The 19270-nt window shown below is 37.3% G+C and overlaps 1 protein-coding gene across 2 annotated transcripts in view; it reads left to right on the forward strand.

The window, feature by feature from the left end:
• The window catches only part of CBLB (Cbl proto-oncogene B), a 123760-nt gene that overhangs the window by 94845 nt on the left and 9645 nt on the right, over positions 1-19270 (forward strand). Inside the window, exons 11-17 of one of the 2 annotated variants that reach the window (XM_079302636.1) lie at positions 3336-3521; positions 6025-6372; positions 9264-9358; positions 12902-13045; positions 16356-16435; positions 16536-16667; positions 17946-18083. In XM_079302636.1, coding sequence (XP_079158762.1) covers positions 3336-3521; positions 6025-6372; positions 9264-9358; positions 12902-13045; positions 16356-16435; positions 16536-16667; positions 17946-18083 — 1123 coding nt within the window. The remainder of the gene's footprint in view (positions 1-3335; positions 3522-6024; positions 6373-9263; positions 9359-12901; positions 13046-16355; positions 16436-16535; positions 16668-17945; positions 18084-19270) is intronic. The other variant, XM_079302637.1, reaches the window with a different exon arrangement.

Genomic DNA, 19270 nt, shown 5'->3' on the forward strand with positions numbered 1-19270 from the left:
TCATTGCACATTTTTCCCAGTGTATAGAAAACACACAGAAATCTCCCATAGGTGACAAACATAGAAATTTTAGGAGAGTGTGCCAAAACCAGTAGATGTTAGTACATCTTTAATGGCTTGGTATCCACATCAGATGCAGCCATCTTGTTGGCCTTGCTGTCATCATGCCATCAGATGATGCAGCTGGACAGGTTGGATAGGGTGGACTGAAAAATACAGGATTTTTATAATAGGTATATGATAGAAATCTGATACTGAATGCTGAGGAAAACCTGTTTGTTGCTGTGGAATAATATTTGGTTTTGTTTTATTTGTGGTATCAGTGGATCCAACAAGGAATTATTAGTTTGTCCCAGCAAAGCTTTTGCTCTTACTTCAGCACCAAGTGAGGAAATGGATTAAGCTTCCTTGTAGGGAAGGAAAAGCTGCTTTTGCTTGCAGCTATTTCACTTTTTTTTTCTATATTGTGCCTGATGAGTTACTCTTGGCTGTAATCAAATGCCTTTTTGAAATCTCTGGGATCACAGCATGTTGTTAGCATTGTGGCTATAGCCACAATTTTTGGGTAAAAATTTCTTTGTATTTTGAAACAATACATATCAAGGCATGGATGTAAGCCTAAATTCAAGTCTTCTCACACACTTACTACTTCAAAAATTTCCCATTTTATTTTGTTAGTTGTGGTTTACTGTCCATGGTTTGTGATAGAAGTAGCCAAATATCAAGTATATATAGAGCTAGAAGTTTATCACAATAAATTGCTTGCTTCATTGGGTTTAAAAGCATGTCAGGGTTTAAGAACCTTGAACTTTTAAAGGAATAGGTTTTAAATGTGACTATTCTATGATTTTTGTCTCTGCAAAAGCTAGACAGCTTTATTGTTGCATCAGGAGAAAAGAAGTCTGCCATGGATGGAACAATGAGCACATGGAGGGAAGAGGGCATCATTTTGCCTAATGATTCTTGAGAGCAGAACTGTGCAAGAGAAGTTTGCCAGATAGAAACAGGGATGAATATTCTTTAAATGATATCACTGCAGTGCTGTTTACTTAGCTGGGGTTTGTACAGATCCATGCAGTCTCCCATTTGAGAGTCTCAGGTTGCTCTCTCAGGAAATTGTGTTAATTAGTTTGATGATGCGACAATTAGAGCATCCTAAATCCCAAACAAATGTTTCCTGTCCAGTAATTGGTTTTTAGTATTTCCTATCTTTCTTACTCTTTGTTTCCTACTCCTATCACATATATGATTGCTCTTCTGGAACAATTCCCTGCTGACTGAAATGCTTTATGTTGTGCAACATCAGAAGATGCTGTGACTTAACTACACGACTTTCATTTATTTTAAATAATTGAATCTTTTTGGAGGTGTGACCTGCTTATTTGGTTCTATTTCAGATAATTTAGGAAATAAATTCATTTTGTGTCTGCTGAAGTCAGTCCTCTGAGTATATTATATTGCATGGTTCTTGGGTTTTCAGGAGTGCTTTATGGAGTTGTAACTAAACTCTGAAAACTAATGCTATTAAATGGCATGATGTTTATTATGCTGTTTAACTGATAGATACCATCTGATAAGGAAAATTAATTAACATTTGGTTTCTAGTAATTCTATAATTACAGTTGCTCAGGCATGCTTGCACATATCTTGCTTAGTTTTTCAACTTCCCTTAATGTTGAGAGGCTAAATGCTTTGGTAATTCATGTGTTTATCTTTATGGTCTTCCAGTCAAGGACAGGGTCATTCACCAATTAAAGGAAACAAAGAGAATTTGAAGATTCATGCAAGGCCTTTAATATGAATATTGAGACCACCTCTTAATGAAAGGGAGAAACTGAGAAACTTCTGGTAGCCATGAGGACCACAAATCTTAGACTGCTCTGTCTCTTGAAATTGAATGTTTAGTTGTGACATTGAGCTTGCACATGTACACAGAGTGGGAAAGATTCTAAATAGAAACCAAAAAATGATCATGGTTATGGAGTTGCAAGTTACCCTTCTAGCTTTCAACATCATCTCACCCCTCTCCTGCATTTTCATGCACTGTTGACAGTAATACTGTGGTGGCTCCTGTTTTTGAGGGAAATGTGGTATATGTTGTATAGAATGGCATGTTAAACTAAGCTGCAGTACAGAGCACTGATAAGGAATTCGTGCTCTAGATCCTTTTCCTCAATCTGTTTTGGATTTAGGAAGTTTCCACTTTTTAATATAATCATTGTGTGTGTAGAAAAGTAGTGTTGCTTACTTGTTTACCTTGCTGAAGAACTTTCTTTAGTTATCACTATAGGATGTTCAGAATTCATGAGAAAAAGCTTATGAATAGAGGGGGAAGTTTTTATCCAAGGGGTGTAGCCTAAAGATGGGTGTATTTTTGCCTCTCTAGGCAAGCTGTGGTATGAGAACAGTGGGATGCCTCAGTGCACAAGTGGCCCAAGGTTGATCCTTGGTGGCAATGTCTTCCAGCTACTTGTGTCTACTCTCAGGGAAAGCACAGAACAGCACAGACATTCAGCTTTACTACAGGGCACTGAAACTCACACAGTGAGTTCATAGAAATAACTTGAACTCATTGATGCAAGCACCTGAGCTGTTTGTTAAAACTGAGCCAGATGAGGGGTAGGGACTAGTTGCAAAGTTGAGTGGAGACCTGTAGTGAGAGTTTAAATCTTTGGTTCTGATGAATTTGAAAGGACAGGTCAAAGAAAAAACAAATCATGATTTGTCACTGGAGGGGGATGTTAAATGTTTGTGTTATTGGTTCAGTAGGATAAATTAATTCTGAAATTATTTTTGTCATCACTTCATTTTTTTGCTGATTTTGCTTCTTTCCCTAATGTCTTGCTGGTGGTTTTGATTGGTAAATTTTCAGAAGACATACATTCTGTTTCATATGGAAGTATGATTTCAAAATGAGCAGTAGGCAACAACAGGCAATATCTTGAATGTCCAGCTTTTAAAAGTAATTGGTAGAACTTTAGATTATGTACTCTCTATTAATAAAAAGGTTATCAAGGGTAGCAGTGCTATAGTAGAATTTGGGTTTTTTTCCTTGAGTTTGGCAGTGATTGTTAGACTTTTATACAAATTGCTGAAATATATATTTCTTATTTTCATCACAAGTTAACATGGGTCTTAATTCTGAGCTAGAATGGCATGTAGGCTTCTTTTTCAGTAACTATAAGATGAGCTCTACTGCCCAGATGTCCATTATGAAAATTTGCTATTATAATTGACTCTTAATATCTGATAAGTATCAAGCATTTTAACTGTGGAATGGAAGTTGTACACTTGATCATCAGGTGAAAGGTAATTTTATTTTTTCTATCCTGAAGTGCAATGAGAGGCAGAATTCACCAGTGACTTCCCCAGGATCTTCCCCTCTTGCACAAAGAAGAAAACCTCTCCCAGACCCCCTGCAAATCCCACATATTAGTCTTCCACCTGTCCCTCCCCGTCTGGATCTGATCCAGAAGGGAGTAGCACGGTCACCATGTGCCAGCCCAACTGGGTCACCAAAGGTAAGTGTTGCTGAGCCATGGTTTCTGCATAGAAGAACTGAGAGAAAATTGCATTTGGTTTTTTCCTGGGTGAGCTTGTTTGTTTTGTATAGTGGACTGTTTCAAACCTTTCCATGGATTTTGCTTTTTCAGAATTTTGCTCTGTCCAAAAGAACTTTAATTCCTTCCAGTTTAAAAAAACTTTAGATTAGACCCATATTGATGAAGTCTTTTCCTGAATACCTCATGTAGTTAAATGCTTCTGGCTGCATGTGTTGGTCAAATATGACTTCAGTTTTCTGATGATTATATTGGACATAATGTCAGAATTTTAAAGATGTTGCAGTAATGGATCAGTTCTGTAACAAATTCTGATTAATGAAAATAAATAGAAGCTGAAGTTTCCTGAAAATAGATTTAAAGGTCATTATCTCATTAAGATTATATGTTTTCCTTTTATGATGATTTATGTTCAATTTCCACAGTGTTCTTACAAGAAAAATATGTGCAGATACACTGCTTTCAAAACCTTAAATGGCACTAGGATTCAAATTTCAAGGGAAATAATAATGATTCTCTAGCCAATAAGATTGTATGCTATGTTTGGTAAAACTAGTGATACTAAAGATTCAGTGATTTTTTTTTTTTTTTTTTTTGAGTGGATAAGCATGAAAAGAACAAGTACTGTTTGTTGCTCTTTATAACAAGTTGATTGTTTTATTGTAACTGCTGTATAAAGAGAGGGAGTTAGAGTAAAATTTTTCATTTTTATGTGATTAATTCAAATTCAGGACTTGACTTGAAACCTCTGTGCTTATAATAATCCTGTTTGGAGTATCTTGTTTCTTTTGTCAGGTTTTTACTTTAAGGTTGAAAATTAATATCTTTTTTTGGTGGTTTATAATTTAGAAGAAAAAATAGAAGTTTGAATAGTTTCTTTAATCATGTTTCTTAACTTCCTATATTATGAAAAGGAATTTATAACACATTGAGGATATACACAAAGCATATGCCATATCCAATAAAAACTAGTTTTACAATAGGGGTTTTTTTTTTTCAGAGTTCATGGCTTTTAAAAAAAGTAAACTAGGAATAGCATTAATGCTGCTTTAAATTTTTGAAAATGCTTTTTTATGTGAAAATTTTCCTGGGGTGTGCAAGGGAAACAGGATGAGAGCAACAAAGAATAATCACATACATTAAGAAAATTTATATTTAAGAGAGAAAAAGATTATTTAGTCCTGCCAAAACTGTCCTTCAGGAGAAAAAAAAAAACCAAACCCTTAACTTTTCTATTTTGCTCAAGTTAAAAACTATAATTTCTAACTATAAGATATAACAAAAAGTCTGGATCAGGGTATTATTTTCCTGTGTTTACAGTGAAAATAACTATTTTACTTGACTAGCAAATGAGTTAAACACTTTTTTATTTAGTTTACTTCCTTTTAATGTGCATAGGCCTGTAGGTAGAATAATTTTATTTTCAATTCAAGTCACATGTTTGAGGTACTGCTTGAAGAATAGTGCTGGACTAGCCAGTGAAGAGAGAAAATGCTGTTCTTACTTTAAAAGTTTGGTGACCTCCATTTCTTTAAGTGGTAATAATATGCAGGTTTACTGAAATCCAAGAAAATTATGCATTCCCAGGGAAATAATCTTCCCTGTATTTGTTATGGTAACTGGAGATAAAACATGTGTAAAGACCTGGCCCAACTGTGACTTTGTAAATTGCCATTAGTAATTCAGTCATAATGAAAATGTTTTGGTTTGCTCAGATTTGTGCTCAGATTTGTTCAGCTATGAGGTTTTTCCTGATTACCTGGGTTTCAGCTTTTTAGTATTAGCATACATAATTTTAGACCACATTTAACCATTTGTGATATAATTCAGTTCTTAGAAAGCAAGTATTCTGACAAATGTTGCTTGCAGGTAAGCTAATTGCAAGTAAAACTGCAAACTAATTGGATTACTACCTGAAAAACTAAGCTGCAGTTTTAATAGATTTGGAACTCTAACCCAGTGCATGTCATGTAAAGATTGGAGTCATCCTTAGGTATATAATTAAAAATGAAATAAGTGTTTCTTCTTCCCCTTGCTCTCTAATCATTGCTTTGCTGTCAGCGAGTTACTCCTCTGGGATTTTATTTTACTTGGGGTTTTGGTTTTTTATTCCACATCAGGAAGCCTGTTTTTTCCAAACACTCCACAGAATTCATTGCAGCTGATGAATAAGTGATTAAAATGATCAAAGCAAAGGATACTGGAAAAAACTAAGGGTCAAATAAATCTTCATGGTTTAGTTCACTTTTCTGCTCTCCAGTCCTTGTTTGGGTTACTGATGGAACACCAGAAATGGGGCACGCTTTCTGCAGAAGGGCCAGGCTGCAGAATGCCGGCATGGTCTGGCAAGCTCTGCCATGGTGCCAAAAAAATATCTGAGTCAAATGATGAAGCCACGCTTGGTCACGAGCAGCATTACTCCTCTGTGTAACTTTTCTTTTCTGTACCTTCCCGCGCTGCCCAGTCCTCTCCCTGCATGGTGAGGAAGCAGGACAAGCCTCTGCCAGCGCCGCCGCCGCCGCTGCGCGACCCTCCGCCGCCGCCGCCGGAGCGGCCGCCGCCGCTGCTGCCGGACAGCCGGGCGGGCCGGCACCTGCACCCCGCCGAGGGCCCGCCCCGGGAGCCGCTGGAGGCCTGGTGTCCCCGGGACGCCTTCGGCACGGCCCCGCTGGCCGGCTGCCGGGGCGCCGGCGACGCGTCCCCCAAGGCCGGGCTGACGGCCGCGGGCAGCGGGAGGCACGGGCGCGGCGGAGCGGAGCCGGGATTCCTGAGGAAGCACCGCCGCCATGAGCTGCCTGCGGACGGGAACAAGGTACCGGTGATGGGACGGGCGGCTGGGCTTGCTGTGCTGGCCGGCACTGGCCACCAGGAGAACACTGCCTCTGGCTTGAGGACTTGGACAAGGCTTCCAGGTTTGACTGATGGAGTGGGATCGCTGGTGTAGCTTGAATAGAAGAGTGTGATTTCACGTGGTGAAGGGTTGAGAATTTGGGGTTTTAGCATATAGTAATAAGTATGGGACAAGATGTAGGTTTTGGGCATTGGCTCCTTCTCCTCCTTTTTCTCCTCTCCTCCCCTCTCCTTCTTGCTCCTTCTTGCTCCTTCTTGCTCCTTCTTGCTCCTTCTTGCTCCTTCTTGCTCCTTCTTGCTCCTTCTTGCTCCTTCTTGCTCCTTCTTGCTCCTTCTTGCTCCTTCTTGCTCCTTCTTGCTCCTTCTTGCTCCTTCTTGCTCCTTCTTCCTCCTTCTTGCTCCTTCTGTGCTACCTTCTTGCTCCTTCCTTGCTCCTTCCTTGCTCCTTCTTGCTCCTTCTTGCTCCTTCTTGCGTCCTTCCTTGCTCCCTTCTTGACTCCTTACTTGCATCCTTCTTGCTCCTTCTTGCTCCTTCTTCGCTCCTTCTTTGCTCCTTCTTGCTCCTTCTTGCTTCCTTTCTTGCTCCTTCTTGCTCCTTCTTGCTCCTTCTTGCTCCTTCTTGCTCCTTCTTGCTCCTTCTTGCTCCTTCTTGCTCCTTCTTGCTCCTTCTTGCTCCTTCTTGCTCCTTCTTGCTCCTTCTTGCTCCTTCTTGCTCCTTCTTGCTCCTTCTTGCTCCTTCTTCCTCCTTCTTTGCTCCTTCTATTGCTCCTTCCGCTCCTCTGCCTCTCTTGCCTCCTTTCCTGTCCTCTGCCTTTCTGTCCTTCTCCTTCTTTCCCTCCTTCTGTCCTACCTGCTCACTCCTTTTCTTCCTCCTTCCTCTCCTTCTTCCTCCTCTTCCTCTCCTTCTTCCTCCTTCTTCCTCCTTCTTCCTCCTTTCTCCTTGGTTGGGATGGAAAGTACCACACTGCAGGTCACAGGTGTTTGATCACTGGGTCAAAAGTATAAATAATATAGATGTTAGTTTTTAATTGGATAGTTAGGCCTTAAAAGACCTTGTAACAAGTGAGATATAGCTCCATTTTGTCATTTTTAGCTTGTTAGCTAGAAATGCTCTAGCATTCACTGTGTTGAATCTGAAATTCACACCCTGATGCAGTATTGTCTTGCATTGTTTATATTGGCTAGTGCTGATTCGTGGTTTCTGAATCTTTTCTGTTGATGCTTAAAATTAAGCTGCTCAGAAAGAAACTATTCATTAAATACTGTAATTTGTAAAGCAACAGTATATGAGGGTCTGAGTTACAAATTTCACATAGAACCATCAAAAAATATCCTTGAGGGAATATTCTAGATTTGCTATGTTCTTCTATGAAATTATCCACAATTACAATGTATTCCTGTGTGCTGTAATAATACAGCATCTCAAGGCCATTTTGGAACTGTCACATGCAAAACTGCGTGTGCATTTTCTGATGGAATAGTAGATGCTCCATTAGCTCTGTTTTAGGTGAGGTGAATTCTGGCATTTAGCAGCTTCAGGCACTTGCAAAGCCATTTACAGCTGGTCAGGCTTAGCTTTGGAAAGAGATCAAAAGGTGATGCCCTAAGAAAAAATTCCTAGTTCTGCTCTAATCAGTTTTATCAAAGCAGCTCAGTAATTTATTCATAGAGGTTATTAACTCAAAGCTGCTGTCTTTGTTAGCTTGAAGACTACATAGCTCTTGCTTAGATGGATGATTTTGTGGTTAAGTCATGGAAGTTAGAAATAATTTTTTTAAATCTATTTCCTTTTCCCTAGACCACAAGCTATTTAACTTTTCTATCTTCAGTTAATTTTTTTTTGTGTGTGTATATATAGCACGTATCTTCCCATATATGTATGTATGGGGTTTTTGGTTATTTTGGAAGTATGTTACTGAAATTCAATTACTACCCATAGGGATGTTGACATATGTGATGAAAGGTACTTAAGTCATCTATGATGTTATATATAATTGAATTATTATATGATGCTTTTCTCAGCATTGAGGCAGAGCTCCACAATTTTACTTAGAACTAGGCTGCTGTTTAAAATGCTGGAGGTTTTCTTCTGATTTTAAAAAGATTCTGGGTTTATATCTTTAAGTGTACCTTCAGCATTCTTGTGGTCTAGCACAGTACTGAAGCTGATGGAGTGACTACTTCTGAAATCAGAACACCCAGTCAGTGTGGAAGTGTAGTCTGGAGAAGTTTACATATATAGATCTTTAACCAAGTACTGCTTGAACTGTCATCTTCAGGTTGTAGATCTACACCATTTGATTAGAGGAAGCAACCCTGAATTACCATTCCAGGCTGTATTTACATTAATGAGGGAAACACACAATGAATTTTCTTCTCTGATTGATATATCAATTGAAATATAAACTTTTTGCTATTGGTAGAAGCCAAGAATTGGGAAGGCAATCCTGTGGGTAGAGGATGGATTCTGGCAGGCGCTGTATCACAGTTTTAATAATTAATATGTTTAGCATGATGTATCCATTGCTTTGGCATTACACTTCATCTCTCTCACTTTGCAATCTTGAAATCTTAATTTTCCCCCAAGCAGTTCAGCTGTAACTGAGTGACTGTCTAGTAACTGTCATGTGAAACTTCTTCTTTTGGTGAAATTTTAAACTAACATGTTCTACAGCTCCAAAATGGGGTGAGCTGAAAACAGACCTGACAGTCACTTCAGAGACAGCTCTGTGCTGTGAAATCCTGGGAAAGCCTTTATCCACAGGCTTCTCAAGGTCTATTGTGTAATACCCAGCTGATGAATATCCATGGTGATAGAAGCAGATACCCATTGTAATACTTGTGTGATTTTAGGTTTTTTCAAATGGTCATCTGATAAATGAAGAATATGATGTCCCTCCACGGCTTTCACCCCCTCTTCCAGCTGGCTCCATCATCCCTAGTTTAAAGTAAGTTAACTTTATATAAAAGAAAAGTGCTTGTTAATGTTAGATAATAGCACCAACTCTCTGGTGCTAAAAAAAAAATGGGGAAAAAAAAGGAATTATGAATGAATTATGAATTTATATGTTCTCCATGAATTTTAATGTGCCTTTACAAAGGAAATATAAATGGTATTGATTAAGTGGGAGCAGCCCTAATGTTCATTGAACACAGCATGTTAGTATAGGGAGAGAGGATAAATTGTGGCAGATCTTGCTCAGAGGCATTTGGCAGTGAGAGCAGATACTGTCTGCTTTGGCTTCTATTACTACAGAAGTGTGGTCAGAGCTATTTATCACAGAAGATGACAGATTCTAGGGAAAGTGCTAGGGCTAAAAAATGTGTTCCATCACTGTTCTCCCCCTAATCTAGTCAGGCTTTCTGGGCTTTTAGTATGTGGAGCTTTATCCAGGGTTCACACTATCATCTCTTATTTGTTGTGGCTGAAAAACAAGCAACCCAAACCATCTTATATCATTTCAAATATGATCAACCTTCCTGAGTTTCAGAATATGGGAAGATTTGTCATTTCAAGTGCAGACTACTGTAAGTCTTCCAGTAAAATGACTGTTTATTTTTTTAAATAAAGATGTTGCTGTCATAATAAGTATCTTCAGACTCTGAATGACAGGGCATTTTGTACAGAACAAGATATATTTAAAGTTGAAAGCTTGGAATTCCTATAATGTGGTTTGTCTTTTTTTTGTGTGTGTTTTTGTAAGGAAATTGGGGCATAACACAGTGCTATCCTACAACTTATTTCCAATGTTCTGCTTGTGATTCTTGCTGTTAAATAATATAATTGGACAGTCAGTTCATATTAGTCTTGAGAACTTTCTCATTCCATTTTTGTGTTCAGTTAGCTTCAATATAGAAGACGAATGTATTTCAGCATTTTATTAATATGCTGGGTTTTTTCTTCCTGAGCACTACAATAAAGGTGCAGTGGAGCATTGACTTTTTTATTTAGAAGCCTGTTCTCAGGTGGAGCAATTGCTGAGATGAAGTTCTCCATGCCTACTTTCAGTTCAGAAGAAAATTTTTGAATATTATCCAGAGATAGCTGTAATTAAATGTCAGGACGTAACCTGATGAAGGTCTCACAGGAGTACCAGTTGGACACCTCATGTAATCAGTGCCCTTCTAGTCTATTTATTTCGTAACACAATACAAATTTGAAGAGGGGAATTTTCTTATTTTTGTATTTAATATCATGGAAAAATATCTTCCTTCATGAGAATCCCATTTTTTCACTCAGATATTTGCAGATGTAGCCTAGAACCAAAGTACAGTGTATTCACAGAGCACTGAAAAGCCCACACAATATTGTAACAATATGTACAGGAACAAAATCCATGTCAGGCCAATCCAAAGCTGGAATGTGTGACTTCAGCATGGCCAAAATAACTTCATTAACTGAAGACTTCTGAATAGAAACTGATGAATTCCAGGAAGAAGGGAAAACCTTCATTTGCAAAAACCAAACTCCACTGATTTTTGAGGAAGAAATTAACTTTAATTTCTGTTTTGGCTTTATACTTACACCTTTTTAAAATTACACAGGCAATTTTAGCTTTTAATTTTTTGAATGTAAAATTATCAATACATAACATTAGGAGCAAGAAAATCAAATTATCTAATTTCTAAAATATCACATGGAATGACTGTTAAAATTGATCACAGTACGTTCTTTCTTTAAACACTAATATGTCTGGTTTTAATTTACTTAAAACTAAGTTTTTGTCTCCACTAGGAAATATGCCAGTAATCTATAATACTGTATGGCAATATGTAGGTGGAAAAACTGGGGAGGAAGGCAAAAAAAATTCTTTAAAAATAGCAATTTCCACCAACCACAACAATTCTTTTCAAAAAAAAGTAACTCAAATAATATCTATCATGATTTATTTGGAAATGTCAGAGAGAATATTTTTACAGTCTGTTTTTCCTCCTGTTGAATTCACTGTGCTCAGCACTCATAAATGTTGAACTGTACTTGATTCAAAATACTCTGCTTTTCACAACTGTGCTACTCCAATTAATCTGAGCCAGTTGCTCATTTTTTTGTGCTCTCCAATCTGTGTGGTGTGGTAGATTGAGAGCTGGCTTGTTTCACATAGCTCCAAGGCATTCTGTTCTTTCTAGTTGTTTTAATCAGTCTGTAATTCCAAACATGTGACTGGACTGAAGGATACATTGATCAGGTATGAAATTTCTTATTCTAAATAACAAGGAGGCAAAATGACTCTCACTTGAAATTTCATAATTCTAAAATGTTCCTTCTTAAATTGTTTGATCAGCTCTTACTGACTATAATGTTACAAATATTACTTTTTTTTTTTTAAGTTACATTGATAGAAAAGCACTGGAGGTTTTTTGTTTGTTTGTTTTTCCTGGAAACAGTGCTAATTTATTTTTGTTTTGCTAAAGTAGTTATTATAAACTGTACTTCAATAATGAAATATTGGACTCTTGCTAACTGAACATCTGATTTTTATTTTCCACTCAGCCTCATGTTTTTGACTGGACTTGTGAAAACAGTTATTTTTAATTGGTCTTCTGTAATTATGTCAGACTTTTTTTAGCAGTTTTGATCTAATTGCTCTTCTATTCTTGAAAAGATATCTAAAACTCTTATGTCAAAGATAGAGTGCTTCTTCCCCAAAACTTCAAAATTTTCAAGTTAATTACTGTTTGTTTCATTCCGGTGAGTAGCTCCCATTTTGCTACATCAGTAGCAGACTCTGTCTCAGAAGCACTGTAAACCACAGTGGTATTTTGCATGAGGGAACATCCCTTTTTGAGTTCTGTAGTCTGTAAATTTATTAGGAATATTTATTTGCCTTGAGGTAGCTATGTTGCATTTTGAGCTGTAGGAGCAGTGGAAAGGATAATGCAGCACAGTTCCTCATGCAGTGGAGAAGCAGAGGAGAGCTTTATTTAAAGAAACACTACACTTATGTAGGGTAGTATGTGCAGAACAGAATAGAAAGAGTCATTTGTCCAAGAAGGCAACACCTCTTTGAAAACATGCTTTCTGCAAAATGTGTCCTCAAGTGTTTAATCATTGTTATCATTTCTTGTACTTGAGCAGTCTTGAGAAACCCAAGGCTTCAAGGCTGCTTTTTACCTGGTTCCCAGCAGTATCCAACAACACTGCTGAGCACCTTTTATTCTGAATTAACTTTTATTTAGTGGTTTTGATAAGTGCAAACAAGCTGAGTCTTGCTAGTGCCTATTTAGCATTCTAATTCTTTGCAATTCTCTGCTATGTTGTGCTTGCTTAAATTAACTGTTTGACTCTTAGAAGGGCAGCTGCCCTTTGCTCTATGCATTCTCTGTGACAAAAACTCAGCAGCCTTACAAGTTTGTTTGTCATGGTGCTTTTGTCTCCTTATGTGTAGCAGACATGTTAAGGATGTTTGGGCTAAAGAAGAGTTTTTTTGGTATTATGTGAGGTCAAGTACCTAACAGCTAAAGATAAGCCAATATTTTTCTCATGTCCTTAGGTGCCCTGGTCCTTCAGCAAATCCTCTGTCTGATAAATCAAGGGAACACCCAGATGATGATGATGAATACAAAATTCCTTCTTCACATCCTGTAATACTGAGCTCACAACCACCTCATAGTCATAATATAAAACCTCTTGCTCGGTAAGGTAATTTAGCAGCCTTGAAAACTATTTTTTTACAAAACCTCTGCTTTCTCCAAAATTTGCTGTCAGTAAATTCAGTGTCTTAGCTTTAAATATGTTCTGAAACAATATCTCTGAACTTTCACTAATGAGTTATGCCAAGGAGACTTGGAGCAAGGGATGTGACAACTGAAGGCTCTGAAATTCCTGATGAACTTCACCCCTTAAAAAATGAATGGCTGGAATTAAGACAATAAATCTGGAGTCATAGGGGTAAAAGGGGCAAATGTTTTACTGGTGTTGTAGGTTAAAAGTATGATATTAAAATCAAATATTGATCTAAAATATTTAGAACTTCATGTGATTAAAAAAAATTCTGTGACATATTGCCATTTTTTCCTCTCTCTGTCAGAATATGATGTTGAGGACCCACCATGAATAAAGCTCAACATGGCTCTTACCCAGAATTAGCCAATAATAATTTTTTAGACCTTTTAAGTCAGAATTTAAAACAGGTAGAAAAAGCTCATATGATAATTCTTTGCATGCAGGTTAAAAATTCTCTCTTAGAAATCCTGATCCAGGCTTCACTGCATGGACATGAATACTGTGCAGTTGCCAAAGCTTAATGAACTTAAGTACTTAAATTTTTATCTACCATATGAGACTTTAAAAAAAAAATCAATGATAAATAAAACTGTGTTGGCTGAACAAAGAAATGGGAAGCAAGAAGAAAAAAATTCCAAGGTCCCAGTCCTTTATGCCTGTGTCATTTTTATGGGATTGTGTTGTTCTTTTGTATGGGAATGATGATGATTTTTATTTTACAGAAAAAAATAATTGAGTGCCTTCATTTGGCTGATACAGTATTTTACCAGACCCTTAGAATTATTAATAGAGGCTGTATATAGAAAGATGATTTCCAAGTTTTTTTCCAGTTTATACTGTGCATATGGTAGGGCTTTTTGCATGAATTCGGGACTTGCTACAGATAAAACACCTCAGTTTGCTATTCAAGTTTCTCCATGATTAAAACCACCAACTCCTCTTATACATTTTGATAAAAGATTTAACTCAAACCATTCTCCTAGGCATTAAAAAAATAGTCTGGTGTTCCACATACTTGAAATGTCTTCTTTTAGCTAATGTCACTGCTTAGATGTGAAAGCTGAGATAAAGTTTTTGAGAAATAATCTGGTTCCTGGTTTTTTTAATGCATTTAATTAAGAAACATGGGAGGGATGTTTTGTTTCAATGAAACTTTACTTCTCATTATTGTTCAGTGAAACTGTTACCAACTTTTTTTTAACATAAATTTTTTAGCACATTTCAGTTCTTTACCCAGTGTCACTTTATCTTATCTCTTTCCAAAGTGTTAGTCCCTCAGTTCTTGGATAGTACTTGGAGTTTTCAGTAAGCTAAAGAGCTTAAAATTTTTGTCAGAATGTTTTGTAGTTTAGTATTATGTAATTGTTCCATCTTACACCCAAATTTGTGTTGCCTTTTCTCTCTTTTACCTGTAGATATGACAGTGCTAAAAATATTTCAAGAATAATACAAAAAATTATTCAGTCTTACTTATGTCAGATCCTTTAATTGTCTGGTTTGTTACTGCTGAACATCAGTTCAGGAACAAGAAATAAAAGGAAAGAATTTCAGCATTACTAATTAGGCTATTATTAGAAGAATGTTAGGTTATTATATCTGCTGTCTTTTCCTAATAAAGTTCTTTTTCCAAAAGGGGGAAGGACAAAAGGCTTGCTTGTTAGTACTCCTTCAATGCCTTTTTTTCTGGTGTTTGCTGTTAATGTAAACAGATATTTCAGCATTTTTGGTAAACTGATCACTGAGCTGGGCTCATCAGACTAAGTAATTCTGAAGCAGTGCCATGTTAAGTTACCTTGCTGCCTGTGGCTAGTTACATTATTGAAAATGCAGAATTGATTAAAACTGGAGTAGAAAATATTAATTACTTAGTGTATATGGTGAGGAGTCAATGGAAGTGTTGCATCCACTGCATTTGAAAGATTGAATAAATCTAATGTCAGAGAAGGAAACAGCACTTCCTCTACCACTTCTCTTGGGGAATTAATTTATAGCAAAAGATCTCTTACCATTAGGGGCTTTTGTTTGTTTGTTTCTTTTTAAATCTTGCAATTATTCTTATATTTATTTCATTACTCCTAGTTGTAACTCTTGGGACCACAAATGCAATTCACTTCCTCTTTCCTGTTTATATATTTTAAATGATTCCAGACCCTTATTCATTCCCCCTTTCCATTTGGCCAAAGCTGATAGATTTATTAACAATGTTGGTAAATACCCCAAATCTGAAATTTTAGCTGTATATAACTAGCAGATCTCCCAATGTTTAATAATAATAGTTCAGGGTGGAATGGGATTTTTATCTTTAAGCTGTAATTCATTAGCATGGTGGCCTCTTTCCAAGGAAAGTCTCTGGTTCATTCTGAATATACAGGACCCACAGTTCCAGTGACAGGAGCAATTTCCTGGTTCTTTTGTATTTTTAAACAATATTTAATAATATGAAAAGGCTTGTTCAATATTTTTTCCTGCTATATTTGAACAAGTCTTATAAAAATAATCTCTAATATTTTCAACAAGATTGTAGGCACTCTGTACTGTTTGGTTGGATGCTTTTCATATTAATTTGATACTGTTGTTAAGTTTTGAGGGCAAAATGTGCTTCCATTTAAGAAAAAAAAAGAAATCAGTAAACTGTGGTAGAAGTATCAGCAAGGCTCAGTTTTTTGATACAGAAATTAATAGGTTCCTGAAAAATGCTTTGGCTAGTGCAGTTTTGGAGTTTTCACTGGGATTTGGCAAAGTTGAATTGAAACTTCTTGTTAATGTATATTGTGATGTTCTGTTTGATTTTTTTTTTTGTTGGTTTTCTTATGTTTTGTTTAATGGTTTGTTCTGTGTGCTTTGGTGTAGATAGTTACCAAAATCCACATTTCCCTTTTTTTCATAATTCTGCTAAGGGAAATTCATCATCTGGGAAGGCGACTGAGGTTGAGCCTGTGATGTAACTGTGTGAATGACTTGAGCTCTGAAGTGAGGACTGTTTTACTGTTAGTTCTTCCTCTGACTTGTATTGCAGCCCGTGTTATTTTAAGCCATGTCATCGAGAAAGCATTATAATCCTTCCAAGCAGTTTTAATGAGGGTTAACCAGTATCTAGAAATGTAAATTTTAAAATTGACAGGGCTTATTGTCCCTGATTCATTTCCAAATAGTGAGCTGCTGATGGAGGGAATTGATGCTTGGCTGAATGGCTGATTGCTTCCTGCTTGCTCTGTCTGCAGGGCGTGTGAGAATGGCCAGTGTGCCAATGGAACGCACGGCGCTACATCCGAGATCAAGAAATCCAAACACCCCGAAGCAGGTATGTCTGTGCCTTCTCCAGCTCTGCCCGCAAGCTTTACTCTGTGCTGCCCTGGGGGTGCAGCAGGAAAACATTCACTTCTTGTGGTTGTGTCATTCAGGAGATGTCTCTGATGCACCTTCTGTTCCGGCTCCCTTGCCTCCTGCACGGCCTCCTGCCAGAGACAGCCCCAAACACAGCTCTTTGCTCACCAGGACACCCTCCGATTATGATCTTCTGGTGCCCCCTTTAGGTTGCAGACTTTTTGCTGATTACATGTAATGGTTAACACTGCCCAGATGAACTAAATGCCATGTTCAATGAAAATCAGCCAGTGTTGAGTAGGTTAGGAATGCCAAACGGGCTATGAGTTAAATATTAGAGCTGTCAGTCAATATTTGTGTCATTTGGAGTCTGCTTGTAAGGCCTTGCTTGAGACAGACAAAAATCTGTATTCCAGCTATACAGAAAAATAAAAATAATTTTCCCTAAAATAAATTTTAATTGTACCTTACTAAGAAGTTTGAGCGTTGCACTTTAATGCGGTAGTGGGGCATTTTTCCCACTGTAGCTTAAATAATTATTTTTATTTTATCAAATACAAAGAAGAATGCCAAAAAGATGGTATTTGAGTAAAAAAATCAAACTACTAAATTAAATTAATAAATTAATTTCTGGGATTTTTTTCCCTCCCAACAAGGAGCAGTTCGAAACTCACTGCTGTGTACAGTCACCAAAAGCTCTTTTTTCCAACCCTGTTTTCTATTCTGTTCTCCGACACAAAAACCAATGATCTCTGAATATATATTGGTGCTATGCTTGGGGACCACCCACACCTTCATTGGCAAATTCAGCTGCATGGTTGTGTCTGTGTGTATGTGTCAGCATCCAAATTTCTGGTTCCATGAAACCTTTTGAATATTTGCCTGTTCCTGCACTATGCTCTCTCTGATCCCTGAAGTGTTCCTGAGATGCAGGAGAGATGAAGACAAAAGAACACATAAAAATCACAGTGCTTGGTAACTCTAATCCTGCTTGCACCACCTTTGTATAAGAGGTGCATTCTTTTGCCAAGCTCTAGAAAATTCAGTTTATATCTGTAGTCAGAGCTTCTGAACAGCAGATATAGAATAATACACAGTATTAATGTAGCAGATTCGGTGCAGCCAGCATTGGTGTTATATATAAATATACTTGCTTAGCCACTGAAGTGCAGCTGTTGTTCTGATACTCATTGAAGCTTTCATTATGGTTTACTCTTGGCAATTGAATCACTAAAAGCAATCTCTCCTTCCATCCCAGAAAAGAAACTGAGCACTGCAAAAGGTCATTCAGAGCATGTTTTAGAAGAGGTCTGTGGGTATTAACAGTCAGGTTTACAGTTTCATTACTGGAGTCACTGAGCTGCTTAGATGAACTGTAGGAATCAAGGCCTCAGCAGCCAGTAAAAAATAGAAGTTTAAGCTTTATTCTTTATTCTGCAGTTCTTAATGAAGTTTTTCTCATCTAATAATTCATTTCTAAACTGCAGGTGAAGATGCATTTGATAACTCTCCCCCCTCTCTGCCCCCACCACCTCCACCTGCTCGGCACAGCATGACAGAGCACACAAAACCTGCTGGCTCAGGGAGCCGACCCTCTTCAGGACACGAGCTGTTCCTTCACTCTGGTAGGAATACAGAGCAAGCAGCACATTCTCTTTTGCTTTCCTTTACTTCAACAGTTTATCTGTTCAGTGATAAAATTGTCACCAGGCTTCAAAACTCATTATACAAAATATTAAAAAATCAAAATTTTAAATGGTGGAGGTGAGGCTACTCAGAAGATAAAAGACATTACTTCTCATTCTCAAAAAGTAATAAAATGAGGTCAATATTTCTATAGCAGCCTAGAAATTTTGTCAATTGTAGCTTTCTGTTGTAATTTGTAATGCTAATCTGTATCTTTTTGTCAACTTCATTGTTTTCAATAGTAAAACATAATTCATGAGGGTTATTATTTTCAAGTTGAAACTTTGAAAGATATTGCAAATAAGGGAAAAGAATATTCTGCTTTGTTAGAGCTGTTGTAAAATTTTGGTACAAAACTATATTGTGAACACAGTTGGTAGGTCCTGAGGTTCATGACCTTTTGGCTAAGTCAGGTTTTCACCTATCTCTCCCTGTAAATCACTGTGATACATTCAGTCTGGTATTTTGCTTATAAAAGCTATGAAAACTGTGTTTACATTTCATTATTGTTGTCTTTGAGTTGAAAAGAGTTAGATTTTCAGGTTAATAGAGTTGAATACATTTGCTGATTAGGACACAGATTGCAGCAGGATTTTTGTGGGTAATAGCTCACGTCTGTGAAGTGATTTATTTTTTTTTTTTTGTCCTCTGTGGAAGCTTTCAAAGGATGATGTTGTTCTAAGTTTACTGTGAATATTTTCAGGGATGATCTGCCTTGTGGTGGGGTTAGATGTTATCTTTCCCCTCTCTGTTTTTCTTAGAAGCTGTATGGAGAGGGATAAAATGAGATGTTTTGGTGATAGTTTCACAGAAAGGCCAGAATGTGGATGACAAGCAGTCGTGTGCAGCTTGACAGGTCCTCTGGTGTTTGGCTGACCTGTGTGAGTGCCACTCACTGTGAAAGGCAGCTACTTTAAGTTGAAGTGCAGTGACCTTTTATGGAATGTTTTTATCCTGTATGTTTTGCTCTCAGTCAAGGCCTGACATTGTGTAATTTGCCAAAGCTTTGTGTATTTTATAATGTAAATTCAACTTAGTGTATTACTTTCTCATCTAAGCTACTGAATGCATCCAGGTGAAAAGACTTAGCACGTTATAGAATTTAAAGTTTGATGTTCATAAATAC

The sequence above is a fragment of the Erithacus rubecula genome (assembly GCF_903797595.1).
Source record: "Erithacus rubecula genome assembly, chromosome: 1".
In the NCBI taxonomy this organism is placed as follows: Eukaryota; Metazoa; Chordata; class Aves; order Passeriformes; family Muscicapidae; genus Erithacus; species Erithacus rubecula.